The 16292-nt window shown below is 40.3% G+C and overlaps 1 protein-coding gene across 1 annotated transcript in view; it reads right to left on the bottom strand.

Annotated features, from left to right (window-relative positions):
- Nucleotides 1-85: 85 nt before the first annotated feature.
- PPFIBP1 (PPFIA binding protein 1) overlaps nucleotides 86-16292 on the bottom strand; it is a 115028-nt gene continuing 98821 nt past the window's right edge. Inside the window, exons 19-27 of the mRNA XM_007949786.1 lie at nucleotides 14439-14589; nucleotides 13411-13522; nucleotides 13213-13301; nucleotides 9990-10112; nucleotides 7728-7853; nucleotides 6562-6750; nucleotides 4209-4388; nucleotides 3519-3584; nucleotides 86-172 (exon numbers count right to left, since the gene is read on the bottom strand). Coding sequence (XP_007947977.1) covers nucleotides 86-172; nucleotides 3519-3584; nucleotides 4209-4388; nucleotides 6562-6750; nucleotides 7728-7853; nucleotides 9990-10112; nucleotides 13213-13301; nucleotides 13411-13522; nucleotides 14439-14589 — 1123 coding nt within the window. The remainder of the gene's footprint in view (nucleotides 173-3518; nucleotides 3585-4208; nucleotides 4389-6561; nucleotides 6751-7727; nucleotides 7854-9989; nucleotides 10113-13212; nucleotides 13302-13410; nucleotides 13523-14438; nucleotides 14590-16292) is intronic.

Genomic DNA, 16292 nt, shown 5'->3' with positions numbered 1-16292 from the left:
TGTTGCTCGTTGTATATACTGTGAGTGACGGAGAAATAATACAGAAAAAAGACTAAGGACTCCTCATGCTCCTCAGGTGCTGTGGTCAAACGTTTGAGTCTTCATCCGTAATGCTGGCACTCGGGGAACGGGCAGCAAAATCTTTAAACATGTCATCTTCCTTTAACATGTGCTGGAAAACAAGGAGACAGGGAGTCACACACACCATACACCAAGGGCTCAAAACTACACATTTTCCAACATACATGCAGTCCTTTGGGACTTACTTGAGAAATCTAGTGCTGCTATAACAGAAATACCACAAATGGATAGCCTTAAAAAGAAATCTATTCCCTCATGTTTAGGAAGCTAGAAGTTTGAATTCATGGCACTAGCTCTACGGGAAGGCTTTCTCTCTTTGCCAGCTCTGGGGGGAAGATCCCTGTCTCTAACATCTGTGGGCCTGGTGTCCCTTACAGATCTCCATGTATCTTGGCCTCAATCTTCCTCTGGATCTAGGAGGTTCTCAGTGCAGGGACCCTGGGTCCAAATGATGTCCTCCATTCCCAGCTCTACTTTCTTCGTGGTAGTCAGGTCTCTGCCTCTCTGCTCATGCTTCTTTCTCCTTTCATCTCTTACAAGATAAAAGGTAATGCAGGCCATGCCCCAGAACCTCTGCTTACATCAGATCAGGGCTATGATCTAACCCCTTTACAACTGATTGGCTGATCGCATCAGATCACATCATAGGGGATGATTACATAACTGCCAGATAATATCCTAGCTGCCAAACCATTCAGATCTGGCCCAGCCAAGTTGACATGTATTTTTGGGGGGCACAGTTCAAACCATGACATTCCTTTGGCCCCTAAAACTTCATGTCCTTGTCACATGCGAAACACTTTGACCTCATTATATCATCCCCAAAGTCTTAAATCAACTCCAAGTCTAAATTCAATCCTGGGGCAAAATACCTTTTCATCTGTGAATCTAGAATACAAGCTATCTGCTTCTAAAGTACAATAGTAGAACAGATACAAGGTAGGTATTTCCATTACAAATGGGAGAAGCTGGAGGATAATGGGCACCAAGCAAATAAAAAAACTAGCAAAATAATTTCCATTGGCTTGAAGGCTTGAAAATAATCCTGTGTTCTCTGAGACCATCTAGGCAATGGCCCTGCCCTCCAGACTCGGGTGTTGGCCATGCTCTCTGGATTCTGAGTGGAGGCCCCTCAGTGCTGAGCTACAGCTCCACCTTGTAGGACCACTGGATGGCAATTCTGTTCCCCAGGCTTTGGGTGGCCCCATTCTCCTAGTCCAACTGAATGGCAACCCCACCCCCTGGACCTTCTGCTTTTGGGCATGGCAGCTCACCCCATCAACTCTGGGCAGCAGATCCAGCCTCTTCTCCCTGGCACTTGTGAATGGGCAGCACATTCTGAAACCAAACTGGTGAAGATCTGACTCTTTGAGACCTAGGAGTCTGTGGCCCAAGCCTTTGAAATCCCAGAGGCATGGCCCCATTGTCTCAGACCCCATAGGTCATGGCCCTACCCTTTGAGACAGGTAGCTCTGTTCACATTCTCTTTCTCTCTTCGCCTTCTGCTTCCTGGTTCCTTGGTCTCTCAGTCACTTGGGCCTCTTGGGCCGAAGCCCCAGTGCTGCTTGGGCAAGTGTTACAAAGCTCTTTAGCTCTACTGATCAGTGCCCATTGGCACCCTACTGTGTCAGTAAGCTTCAGCCTGAAGGCATTCAGCTCTCTTGCTCCATGGATTGGCAAGCTCAGCTCCACTGATAAATACCCAGAAGCAATCTACACTAGGAAACTTCCTACCCAAAGGCACTCAGCTCTCTCACTCAGATGGTCATGCTCCCATGCTGTCTCGTGCCAGTCTCCTCATTCTGCTGCCGCCATTGCTCTGCTGCTGCTTCTTACCATCTGCACCATCTCTGGTGTTGTAGTTACTTCCTTCTGAGCCCTCACCAGAATTGCCTTTAACATCCATAATTCCACCAACAGTCTCTTCAAGGCAATCTAGGCTTTTACTGTTGGGCACCTTAAAAGTCTTCCAGTCTCCACCCATTACCTAACTCTGAAACCGCATCCACATTGTAGGTATTTGTTAGAGTAGCACTGTTACTTTTCAGTACCAAATTCCATCTCAGTTATCTAATGCTGCTATAACAGAAATACCACAAGTGAATCGATTTAACAAACAGAAATTTCTCTTAGTTTAGGTTAGAAATCCAAATTCAGGGTGCCAGCTCTAGGAGAAGGCTTTCTCTCTATGTTGACTCTGGGGAAGGTCCTTGTCTCCTTTAACATCTGTGGGCCTAGTGCCCCTTGGAGATCTCCATGTGCCTTGGCATCAGTGTTCTCTTGGATCTAGGAGGTTCTCAGAGCAGGAGTCTCAGGTCCAAAGGATACACTTTGCTCCCAGATCTTCTTTCTTGGTGGTAGCAAGCACCCTTCCTCTTTACTTATTGTGGTGGTTATGTTTTTGTGTCAACTTGGCTGGGCCTGGTTGAGTGGCTGGGCAGCTGGTGGTATTTATTCCTCACAATGAGACTGGCAATCAACTCCATGGTGGGATCTACCCCAAGCAGCTGAGCAGAAGCTTTGAGAATGGTCTCTAGCCTACGGCACGTTTGGACCCTGCATGTAGCCATGTTGTTGCTCAGCAGCCTGCTATGCTCTGCCGACCTTGGGACTTACAGTGGACTTAAGTTAATGGACTGCCGTGTGGTTTGGTAACATCGGGACTGTGCCTTTTTCCTTGTCAACCTTGGGGCTTCTCAGCCTCAGCAGCTGTCTGAGTGAAGATATGCCTCTAGCTTCTGTGGGCTGGGAGCAGGAGGCAGAGCTGGACCCCAGGTTGAGGGGCTTTCACCTAGCCCCTAGAGCTTGGCACTTTGAACTTGGACTTAAAGCCTCCAAATTGTAAGAATAAACTCCTGTTTGATAAGGCCATCACATTTGTGGTATATATTCTTGTCAGAGCAGCACTAGGTAACCAGAACAGTTATGCAGAGACAAAAGGTGATGCAGGCCACACCCCAGGGAAACTCTCCTTATATCAGACTAGGGCTGTGTCCTGAATAAGTGTGTTTCACCCACCCTAATCCCCTTACAACTGATTGGCTGATTATCAGAACACATCACAGGGGATGACTATATCATTAGCAAACTAAAACCAAATCCACTGTGATTGAGTCAATTCTGACTCACAGCTATCCCCACTGGGTTTCCAAGCCTATAAATATTTATGGATGTAGATTGCCTCATCTTCTTCCCGATGAGCAGCTGCTGGGTTTGAACTGCTGAACTTCTGGTTAGCAGGAAAGAAAATGCCTTACCCACTATGCCACGAGAGCTCCTTATATCATTACTTAACTGCTAAATTACATCATTATATAACTATCATCACCACTGAGAATCAAGGTCCAGCCAAGTTAACAACGTAGCTTTTGGGGACATAATTCAATCCATGACAGATACATTCAGAATAACATTTTAACTTCATTTTACAAACTTACTGTTAGATTGTTAATGCCTTCAGAGAATGCTCCTATCTGTCTCACTGTCCCTTCTGAATCTTCCATCTGCAAAGAACATGCCACATATTATATATTCCTTATATAATTTCAAGGACACAGCAACAAAATGAAAAAAGTCCAAGAAATAATGTATAATATTGAATGGGGTTAGGAAGAACACAGTACTTTTAAAAAAGAATAACACTTTACTAGCCTAATGCTCAGATTTTGACAATGGCACCAATGGATTGTTGATTAGAGGGCAATTTATGGCCCTATGAATTTGATCTAAAAAGTATCAAAGATAGTATGAGCCATCCATTCCTGGCTTGTGTTTAATACACAGATTTCCTGAATACAGAGACAGCACAGCATAGGTTAAGAGGATACAGGCTAGCACGTTAGAATCTCAGTTCTTCGACTAGCTCTGTGATCTTGGGCAAGTCACTTTTAATCTCTCTGTGCTTCAGTTTCCTTATCTGTAAAATGAGGATAACAATACTCCCTAAGCCTTAGGATTACTATGAACATTAGTAAATACCAAGTGCACAGAAGAGTGCCTGAGTAAGCAATCTGTAACTCTCACTATTATTTTATTATTATTTTTAGGGATTTAAGATAACTTCCTCAATTAGCAGACACAGTGTTTGAATCTGAAAGTTTAAAATAGTTACATAGTGTTGCATTCACCTGCTCTAACCGGTCCAAATCATCATCATCATACAGGCGGATGTCCAGTCCTGATTTAAACCCTTTTTTAGATGCACTTCCTGATGTCTGTCCCAATTCCATTGGACAAACATATTCTTCCCCATCTTCCTGTTTCTTCTTTCTCAGATTCCCAAAATTACTGAAGGTTAGTTTCTTTGGCTTTAAAAGAAGAGCAAACAAAAATATTCTGGACTTTGGTAAAATTCGTATGACAAAGGATAAGAACATGCATGATTTAATCAATCACCTAATCATATACAGAAAAGTAAGGAGCTCTGGTGGCACTTTAAGGCACTAGGCTGCTAACCAAAGGGTGGCAGTTGAAACCCACCAGCCATTCCATGGGAGAAAGGTGAGGCATTTCTGTTTCCAAAAAGATATGCAGCCTTGGAAATCCTATGGGGGTCGCTGTGAGTCAGAACTGACTCAATGGCAATTGGTTTGGGTTTATACAGAAAAGCAATTGGATAATTAAATTTGCACAACAAAAATAAAGGCATCATAGGGATATCATTGATGCATCCAAATTTGAACTATGATTCTTGTTATGAGTATCATAAGATTAAGCTTGTTTTCCTTAGTCACACTAGGTGAAAATTCACTGTGATAAGCAAAATAGGCTAAGAGCTTTTGTTTTGATTAAATAGGACTTAATGCAATGTGGCTGCTCAGGCTGAATCCAATTTTCCAAAGTTTCCCAACTTAAGATCAGCAAAAGAAAATGGTGTTTATTATTTGCATGAGGCTATGATTATTCTGTGTGCCTGTTACGGTCCCATATCCTAGATGATGCTTGCCAAAAGTTCTTTTCGAGATAAAACTTCCAGTGATGCTTGGAAGAGAAACTCCATCTTAGTCACTGGGTAGGCCTGAGACTATCAGTTAAAGAGATAGTGATCAGGCTGATGACTTGGAATTTCAATAGAACAAAGTCTCTCAGGCTTTTCAAATCTGGCTTATCTTTTAAGGGAGAAAGGGGCCTAAAGAGAAGGCACTCAGGCAGATACAGGGCATCAAACACACACAAAAAAGGCCTTGGTATATATTTCTGAAGGAGCCAGTAAACACTACCTTCATATTAAGATGGTTCAGGTAACTTGGAAGAGCTAACATAAGACTGATTTAGAAGGAAAAAGAGTAATCTGAATTTGGTATGACCCATGAATCCAAACAAATGAGGAAACAGCCCTTCTATGTTGGTCTTCCTTGCTTTCACCTCTTTCTTTATTTTTTATAAATAAGCCAGACACAAAAGGATAAACATTGTTTGATCCTACCGACATGAAACATTCAAAATAGGCAAATTCAGAGTCAGAAAACAGACGAATGCCTATTGAGGGGAGGAAGACGACAGAGAGTGAGTGCTCAAGGGGCACAGAGCTTCTGTTTGGGGTGATAAAGGAAGTCCTGGAAATAAAGCATGGTGATGGCTGCACACATGCACATGCGTAACCCTAAACTCACTCCAGCACTTTTCCCCAGTCCAACTAGAAACCCTTGCCATGGATTAGTGGAAAGAACTCAGGCCCAGAACTCTGCAGCCTGATGGAAATCTTGTTCCCTCTCTGGTCCTTAATGAGAATTTTAGAAGAGGGAGCTCCAGGCCCCTTAGGAAGTTCTATTGGATAGAACCAGATAAGGATATGGAAGCATGTGCCCAGAAGGTCTTGCTTCATTTCTTTCTTTCATAATAACTTTTTATTGTGACTTGGGAGAAAGTTTACAAAACAAATTGGTTTTCCATTCAACAATTCATACACATTTGTTTTGTGATATCGATTATAACCCCCACAATGTAATAACACTCTCCCTACTTCCTACTTGTGTTTACTGTTTCCATTCATCCTTCTTTCCTATCCTGTCTTACCTCCTGAGCTTTATCTCTGGGCAAATGCTGTCCTTTTTATCTCATACAGTTGATTGTTCTAAGGAGTGCTTACCTCTCTGTTGCTTCATTTCTTAAGTCAGTTTTTCAAACTTGCTGGATTGGTCAATTATGAACCAGAAAAATTAAAAAACAAGACAACTGTATCAATATTTGGGCCTAAGTCACAGCTTCTCTGCATCGGCAAAGTATCCATTATAGAAGTCAACATTACGCTCTTTGTTATCATTAACTCTAATATAGTAATTGACTTGAGCAAAGCTTTCTACTGTCAGGAACCTCCAAAAACGCATTTCCTTAACTACTTGTAAAGATATATAATAAATAATAGAAGACCTTAAATCCATCCACAAAATTTAGTAAGTCCTCAAAATGGGATAGGCAGGTAAAAGTGAAAATTGAGTCTTCGTTTCAGGCAATTACTCAATGGCATAAGTTTGAACCAACCTTCACTTTGGCAGTAGCTGTTAGGAGGACATAATCTGGTAACTCCATGGCATCACGCTTCTGGTGTTGGGCCTCTGCACCAATCAGAAGGTTGAAATGAGTGGCCAAATGTCTTCGCAACAACGTCTTATTTGGTGGTATGTTCAATAACTGAGCCATTGTTTCTACATTAAAACGAGGTTCTAGAACCTGTAAGGAAAGTTAAGAACTTTATTTATGGTGCTATAAGGCACCATATGTCATACATGTTTGTACTGGAATTTGTAATTTGCAAAACTCTTTCATTAAGGTTATCTCTAATGACCCTCTCAACAGCCCCGTGAGGTCGTTAGGGTGTGAACTTCCATCTTTAATTTAAGTATCTTTTCTTTATTTTGCCCAAGCTAGTAAGTAGTAGAGGGCAGTGGTGGTTTAGTGGTAGAATTATTGCCTTCCATATGGGAAACTCAGCTTCAATGAGACGAAGCACCTCATGCCTAGCCACCATCTGTCTATCAGAGAAGGCTTGTGTGTTGCTATGATGCTGAACAGGTTTCAGCAGCACTTCCAGGCTAACATGGACTAAGAAGAAAAGCCTGCAATCTACTTCTGCAAATCATCTGATGAAAAACCCTATAGATCACAATGATCGCATCAGTAATCCATCAGCAGGACTGGGTAGCATTTTGATCTGTTGTACATGGGATCATTGTAAGTCAAGGGCTGGCTTGACAGCAGCTAACAACAACAATAACAAATAAGAGGTAGAGATGGTCCTGAAACATAGCCCTCAGGCAACATGAAGTCAGGGTTTCTGCCTCTGTGATGCCTTTGGAAGCCAACTCCTTTTTCAACAACTGTATGCAGAAATGTAATCTGTTTCTTTGGGGTTTTAAAACATGATCTTATGAGAGGTAGTGGCCAGATACTATCCAACGTACAAGAGGACAATAAAAGAGAAATGTACATAAAACATATTTAAGTTATATGATATGAATAAAAAAATAAAATTTGGAAAATTTTTTAAAAAATTGTAAAACAATACTTTGAAAGGAAAGATTCACTAGAAACAGTGCAGGCAGTTTGGGTTAGATGACTGTAGGATGATAAGTAAACTGATAATATTCTACTCTTAGATTAAAGGGAACAAACTGGTAGGTCAATTTGAAATGATAACAAAGCTTTACCATGAGCCCACCATGGACACCACTGCCTCTGAGATTGGGGGCATATTCTGCCAGGTCCACTGAGCGAAGCCACTCCATCACACGATGATTGGTCCACTGCTGAACCTCTGAGGGGGTGATGCTATTCTATAAGAACAAACAGCCATCAACAGCTTCAGTTGCTGACCATGGGCTTCCAATTACTACACCCACGTGTTCTGTTTAAACACTCTACCCCCTCGAGCAAAGTTACTTGATATCCTACTAAATGTTCAGAGCAAAGGTTAAAAGGTGTTTGTTAATTTGAATTCTCTTTTAGAGAACTTAAGTCACAGTACTTCAAGCTTTTTTCTTTTTTTTAATTTTTATTATGATTTGGATGAAAGTTTATAGAGCATATTCACTTTCTATACAACAGCTCACATACACTGTCTCATGACATTGACTGTAATTTCCCACAATGCAATGGCTCCCCTCACTTCCTCCCCATAGTTACCTCTTCCCTGTGTCCTTCCCTCTCATGCACTCCTGTCCCCTGAGCTGTCTCCTTGTGCATACAAAGCCCTTCTATTCTCCCATGATTGATCTCTCTAAGGAGTATATCTACCTAATGTAAATGTTCACTTCACATGCCTGTCTTTTGTTTGCCTGGAAGCCACAGAAGTGGGTTCAATTCCAGACCTGAAGGGAAGTTAGGGGCCATAGCCTCAGTGGTTCCATCAAGCTCTAGCAGACCAGCAAACCTGACCCCCCTCCTTTTTTCTTTTTTTTTCAAATGATTTTAAGTTTTGTTCCACATTGTTCTCCCACTCTATCTAGGATCTCCTCCATAGATCCCCTCTGAGTGGTTGACAGTGGTAGCCAGGCACCATCTAGTTCTTCTGGTCTCATAGTCATACAGGGTGAGGACTGCATGGTGTACCAGTCACTTGGACTAATTGTTTCCATGCATCTTTGGTTTTCTTCATTCTTCTTTACTCTTGATGAGGGGAGACCCATCATTGCATCTAGATGGCCACTTGCAAGCTTTTAAGATCCCAGTCACTGCTCACCAAAGTAGGATGCAGAACTATGTTTTTGTGTAGTATGTTATGCCAATTGAGCTTGATGTCCCCTGCAACCATGGTCCTGAGCCCACAGGTCCAACTACTTGCTCCCTGGGTAGTTGGCTGTGGTGAAGTGATTACAACCTTGTCCTCAAGCTTTTTTTTTTTTTACACACATAAAGCTTTTCTTTACTAAAAGACCAAATCAAATGAAGGGAGGAAGTCTTTATGGTGATAATTAACTCCAAGGCTTAAGGAAGCAGGAAAAAAATATATCCAAGAAAAGGAAGAAGCACAAGAAAAGAAAACTGCCTGCTAAAGGGGCAAGGAGGCAGCATCTTCTGATCTCCTCTAACTCCATAAGAGGAAGACAGAATCACCATCAGCAGCCCAAGGCCTGAACTTATGAGGCCAGACATGTTGCCATCCTCCAGCCCTCTTACTAACCTTGTCACTAACTGTTCCTCCCACAGCACCCACTACCTCTCTGCTGAGTTTGATAATTTGCTGCAGTGGCCACACAGAACTCACAGATTACAGGGTTTATTAGGGAAGCAACAGACTACACTTCAAGTTCAGGAACATGCTCTGTCTCTCTCAGCTGGCCATCTCTCTCAGCCAGCAGTCTCTCTCAGCTGGCAATCTTTCTCTCAGCAGTTCATCTCTCTCTTCAGCAGCACATCTCTCTCTCAGCAAGGGTGCCTCTCTCAGCAGCAAGTGTCTCTCAGCAGCACGTCTCTCTCAGGGGTGCATCTCTCTCAGTCAGGAGTAAGAGGGACTCCTTCTGTCTGTAGAAGAGCTCCTTTTGAGCCTGGAAGAGTGGCAAAACTAACCAATCCCAACATCAGACTTCTACACTCCTGAGAGAGCAAACTTCCCAGATTGCTTCATGCTGCTCCAACAGGAATACACCAGGTAGATAACTTTAACAATCAGCTACTCAGTTGCTCATGGTAATGTGGGAGGTACAAAGACTATGGATAGAAAAGCCATACCATATAATTTACTACACCACACTGCCCTTGGCCTTAATTATATACATGGAACTATAATGGGGAAAAAGGGAATGAATATAGGAAAGCAAAGCCCAAGAAGCAAATGAGGTTGCATTTAAGGATCTGAGGAAATTATAAGTTTTTTCTGTTGACTCCAAGACTGAATGGGTCTGTCTTTTATATACATGGACAACTGCATGGATGGAAAGTGCCTGCTTGTGAACCTCAGTCTAAAATGCTACCTCATCAGATGGCCGTCTCCGTAGACAATTTGGTTCAAAGTTGTTTATCCTCAGGACCTGGATGGCCCTTTTGATACTAAGATGGTGCAGCACACTCACAACCTTCAAAGACAGTAAGTCATCCTGCAAAAAAGAACAAAAAGAGGAGCTCAATGTGCTGGCCAGTAGTGGGAGGACTTTATCAGGGAAATTTCAGAACACAGGAGTAAAAGTACAACCCCTATGCCAACATGCCCAAGGCCTTGTCAGCATAATCCTTTTTCCTGAACCAAATAAAATCCTCACAAGGGCCCCACTACATAAGAGAACTAAAATCAATGTTGTTCCAACAGAAGAAGACGTCCACCTAGTTTTCTTTCTGCCTGAGATAGGACTGTGGGAACCCAAGGCTCTGAGAATCACAGTTTGAAAAGCATTGGCTTCGTCACTACAAAAGGTGATTTGCTTTTGCTTGATTTGATAAGCAGATACTTATGCACAATGAAGGGCACAGGTCAAACTATCCTCTCTTCATCCTTTTAGCAGACAGCTAAGAGTGACAGTCATCTATAATCAAGACTTGGCTTTCTAAACTAAGGCACATCACAGTTTTGGGGAAAATCATGAGTATTACTGTTGTTATATTATCATCCTGGCTTCAAAATGTCCCTAATTCTAGATTATTATGCTTTATTTACCAAACACTGTGAACAAGTCTGGAAGAACTGACAATTGGTGCAAAGGCTTTGGTGAAAGTTAAGGAGAGAAGAGAAATGAGGGCGTGAGAAGTATGGACATCAATCGAGCCCCTCAAGGAAAAACTCACTACTCTGTGGCTACTAGAAACAATTTCAAACACCCAAACACACCAAAACAAATTATTTTAGAAGAAGGTGATTTTGGAGGCAGTATTAAGACAAGCACCAAGCTATAGTCAAACACACCCAGCAAGTAAACAAGGAAATATCCATTTTAGGTACACCTTACTGATAACACATTTCTTGTGGGAAATTAAAAAAAAAAAGAAGAAGAAAAAAACATAATCTGCTATGGAAATATGTTTAAGGTAAAAATAATGAACACCATTAGAGTTTAAATCCTTAAGGCTACTAACACAGCCAAAATCTATTTCCTAAATTTTTGCTGGATTAATTTCTTGAAGGTAGTATCTTGTGGTAAGTTAGAAAAGGCATTTAACATATTTTAATGTAAGATTGAGACACTCATTCAAGGCATTTCAATATAGGCTAATTTCACCTAACTAAAGTCTACCAGAGATTAGAAAAAATCTAAAAATATAACGCTTACAATCTAAATTAACTGTTATTTTTAGAAAAGCTCAGAGTTTGAGGTTTTTGTTTTAACCCAAAGCAGACTTTTTTTTTATTTTTTTTTATTTTTTAGAGTTTTAAAACTTTTCATTTCTAAATAATTTTAGACTTATAGAAGAGTTACAAAGATAATGTATATTCCACTGTTGAATAAGAATCTATTTGCAGAAATTATTAAAGATCATCTGACAAACAGAAGTAAAGAGAATGTCAACCAACTTATATAGCATGAGTGAGAAATCATTTTGTTTGGTGGATAGTATTTTAAAGCATTAATATTAAATTTATGATGCTAATTTTGTTTTTAAGGAACACAGTAAATAGATTGGTGGGAACATTTACTAAAAATAAAAATAAAATACCCACTGTCCTATATACATTTCCCTTACTGTTAACATCTTATATAACCAAGAAGCATTCATCAAAATGAAGAAAGTAATATAAACAACAATACAATTAACTAAACTACAGACTTTAGTAAGATTTCATGAGTTTTCCCACTAAGGTTCTTTTACTGTTCTAGGATCTAATCTAGGATACCAGTCTTTTTGTGACTTAGGACTTCTGGGGCCAAATTTTCCAAGGTAATTTACTCTGTTATAGTCATGAAAGTTAAATGTCTGGTGACTTTTAGGGCTCAACTTAGTTACACTTAGGTAGGCAAGCAAATATTTACTAAATGTGTTCCAGGCTATTAAGACAGGGCTCTAGAGATAGATAGCCTGGGTTTAAATGCTCTACCACTTTCTAACTGTGGAATCTTGGCTAAGTTACCCAATTTCTCAATTCCTTAGTTTTCTCACCTCAAAAATGGGGATGGTACTAACTTAAAAGGTTGTTGAGGATTAATTGAGTATTAACTTGAGTAAAGTGTTTAAGAGTGTCTGGCACACAGTAATTGTGCAGCATATGACATACATCAACTATTACATGTGGGTTTATATGATGTGCCCACCAGTGTAAGAGGAAAAGAGAGAAAGAGAGAGAGGGAGAAATCCCATGAATTAAACTCCAAGTATCTTTGATATTGAAAAACCCCCCTATTTAAGTTAGTTAAGTTATTGTTCAAAGCTTTCCATTCATTAAAATAAGAAGATGGTTATAATAGTTAAATTCATTGCCTAGCTCACTAACAGGCATTTAGGCAAAACAAATTAAGTAGGATAGCAGTAGTACTAGGGAACCTAGGACAAACTTCTCCAGGAATCCATCTCTCCCACTGTGTAAAGGTAGGAATAGTTCTTCTACCCACTCACAGAATTACTACACTAGACATGTGTAATAATGAAGGAAGCAAAGTGAAAATGTACCCTTCCCCTCTTCTCCTTTCCCCCAGGAAATCCTGCATCAGCCGAACTAGGTTGAAATGAGAAGGGTGGGAAGGTTTCAGGTAGCAGGTGACCAAAGTAGATGAGAAAGGAAAACACAGAGAAAAGAAAAGTCCCTATGGGTGTCAGGTCAAAAGGGTAGCCTTTCTGGATGTGCTTGTACATAGGAATGCATGCCTTAGAAACTGCCAGAGCTTCAAAATCCTTCATTTTCTACACTCTGCTTCTTTTTCACATCTTTGTGAGATATACTCCACATACCATAAAATTTACCCTTTTAAAGGGTAGGCCACATTTCAACATTCTTCTATTTGTATAAAATCAAATTTATGGGTAGCTTAGTTTAAATTAGGCTTCATTTAGCTTAAATTAGGTTTTCAAATTTTCCCAAGGTTGCCTCAATCACCAAATCCTCAAATCTCACTTAGTTCAAGTTAATAAGAGATACTCCCTCCCTTCTATGTGTGCTGAAGTAGTACCTTCAAACTCTCAAGGAATCACTGTGAAAATATTGTACTTTGCTTATTCTGTTATTTCTCGGGGAGGGGGTGGAAACTACCTCAAGCTCCATTGTAAATCACTTACAACAGTCATGTAATGCAGCATGCGACCATCTACCCGTCCTTCATCAAACTGCGTCTTATACTGGGGGAGGCCGATATCATCCAACCATCCTAGAGCAGAGAGATCAGGGCTGTTACCTTGCCACAGAAAACTTGATCATGCAATTAAAAAGAAAAGGAGGTAATATTTATTATTTTTTTATGAATAAAAACCTCTTACTAGTGACCCAGTTGAAATCCAGCTTTCCATGATTTGTTTCTTCTTCAGAACCCAGGGCTTGTAGTGCCAGCTGGAGTTTCTTTCGATGAAGTGAATGCTTGATTCCAAGTTCCTGGAAGAATAAACAGAAATACTTGTTTTATAACTCTGTCAGTATGGGCTGGATGCCAGTGGCAAAGGATGCAAGTTTTTTCCAAAATGAAGCTCACATTAAAGACCTAATAATTACATGAATTCCTACAACATGAACATTAACTCAGGCTAGTTAAAGTTTTGCTGGAGAAAAGGCCTCTAGAAAGCCGAGAGAACTGCAGTTAGTTTACCAGTGGGGTAGGTGTTCCCTACCAGGCCGATATCCTTGGCAGAGAGTAGGAAGTGTAGTATGCCTAATAGGAATCCTACTTTTATTTTGTACAAAATGCTAAATAATTGGAAAGAAGAGACTCTGGATGTAAAAAACTCCCCCACCTCCTTTTGAAAAGTGAAGTTGAATCTTAAAAACAAAACAAAACAAAAAAAACACACCAAACTCACTGCCATTGAGTCAATTCAGACTCATAGCAACCCTCATTGCGTTTCCAATGCAGTGAATCTTTATGGAAGTATATTGCCCAGGCTTCCTTCTGTGGAGTGGCTGATGGATCCGAACTACCAACCTTCTGGTTAGCAGTCAAATGCCTTAGGCACTACACCACCAGAGTTACAGATATTAAACTGAGAAGATGGGTCAATAATAAAGCCACAAAATGATTCTGAGAAATATGAACGTAAATCTTATTATTATGACTCTGCAGTTATTTTTCATTTAAAAATGCCCAGTGGCTTAAATGTCCATAAGGTCTCATCAAGACCAGGTCCTTCCTTTTCAGTCCATGAGACAAAACAAACATGGAGTAGGAAATCCAAACTTTTTCAAGAGTGATTATTGCTTCTATCCACTTTACTTTTTGGAATAATACAACAAGCCATGCATTCGTATTTTCTTTCTCTCAGTGTCCATTTTCTAAACAAAATAGGTAAGTAGTTACCTTCTCTAGATCTTGCTGAGAAGCCTGCAAAAGTGTTTGGCCAGATGCAATCCAGTGTTTGCCAGAATTCAGGTAGGACCCCAAGCCCTGTTCTACAAGCCAATTGCAAACCTGCTCTTTGGTCCATTTGGCAAATGGCATATCCAAGTCACTATAGAAGAATGAACAATTGTATGAAAAACAATGCAAAGTCAACCATAGGGTTTATCAGCAAAAGATACCACTAACTGTCATTAAATAGATACAGAATTTCCCTGTTGTTGTTTTTGTTATGTGCCATCGAGTCGGACCCGACTCATAGCGACCCCTCCTTGGATTTCCAAGGCAGTATCACTACGGAAGTAGATTGCCCCATCTTCCTTCCGAGGAATGGCTGGTGGGTTTGAACCGCCAGCCTTCTAGTTAGCAGTCAAGGGCCTTAGGCACTATGCTACCAGAGCTCCCCAGAAATTCCCTAGTGATACATATTTAACCATGAAAAGCTTAATATTTAGTACATATGTGAAGAAGGAAGAAGTATGAGAGCTGAAAGTTACCTTTAAAAACCCACAGTCTTTATTTCAAACAAAACCACAAAAAAACTCAATGGGATCTATAGAAAAAAACCAAGCTGAATCAACACAAGCCATCATCCTAATTTCAACCAATTATTTTCTGAAGAATGAATTTCCAAACAGGAATGAGAGTCAGGTCTAACTTGAATTAACATTACCAAAAACATGGTTTCTCTCCAGGTAGTAATCAACGAGAAGAAAGCAATATGTCATCACTGGGTATAGGGTAGAACAATCAAAACAAGTTTCTATTTTCTTTCGTTTGGACAAAGAAATAATGTTCCTGTTTAAAAAAATAAAATGGGGGAATGAATAACTGTATACAAAGAGAACATATGGTAAATGTGACTGCTTGGTATTTGAAGAAGGAGAAAGAGAGCTTCCTCTTTGTTGAACACTGTGTTCAGTGCTCAACCTACATGGGAAGGACTGTGTTTCAATGCCTTTTTATTTATTTATTTTTTAAGTTCATTATCTTTTTTAAAAGGTTTGGTATCAATGCCTTTTACTATATGTTTACCAACCTCACCCCTTTATGTTCAGCAGGTTGATATGGTAGTTCTGAAAGAGCATTAAACTTTGCTAAGGGTGTAGGAGATGATCTTAGAGTCTTAAGAGAAAAAAACAGTTGATAAACTTGAGAATTCTGATAAAATGTGTATTTTTAAGCATTTCCTCAGACTCCATTGACAAAAAACTAGTATTTATTGCATACTTATTATGTGTCAGGTACTCGGCACATATTAACTCATTTAATCTTTACAATCCTTTTTTGGAGGGAGTACTAATTATTATATTGAGAAAACTGAAGGACAGATGGAAGCAGTTGTTTATGGTCACCCAGCTTATAGGAAATGGTAAGGCCAGAAATCAAATCCAAGCAGTTGGACTGTAGAACCTACAATTTTTAAAACAATTTTTATTGTGATTTGGGTGAAAGTTTAGAGAGCAAATTCATTTTCCATACAGCAGTTCACACACATTTTGTTTCAAGACAATGAGTGCAATTTCCCACTATGTAACAGCTCTTTTCCCACTTCCTCCTGGTAGTTACCTTTTCCCTGTGCCCTTTCCTCCCATGTACTCCTACCCCCACAAGCTATCTCCCTGTTCAAACACTGTCCTTCTGTTCTCCCATGACTGATCACTCCAAGGAGTGCATCTACCTGATGTAAAAGTTCACCCCATATGCCTACCTATTGTTTAGCTGGAAGCCACAGAAGTGAGTTCAATTCCAGACCTTAAGGTTAACTAGGGGCCATAGTCTCATAGGGGCTCTGTCAGACCAGCAAACCTGGTC

Source organism: Orycteropus afer, unplaced genomic scaffold, assembly GCF_000298275.1.
Source record: "Orycteropus afer afer isolate SDZICR_OR568_19922 unplaced genomic scaffold, OryAfe1.0 scaffold00254, whole genome shotgun sequence".
NCBI lineage: Eukaryota > Metazoa > Chordata > Mammalia > Tubulidentata > Orycteropodidae > Orycteropus > Orycteropus afer.
The sequence above is the reverse complement of the archived record's forward strand: the minus strand, read 5'-3'. Positions and strand labels throughout refer to the sequence as shown.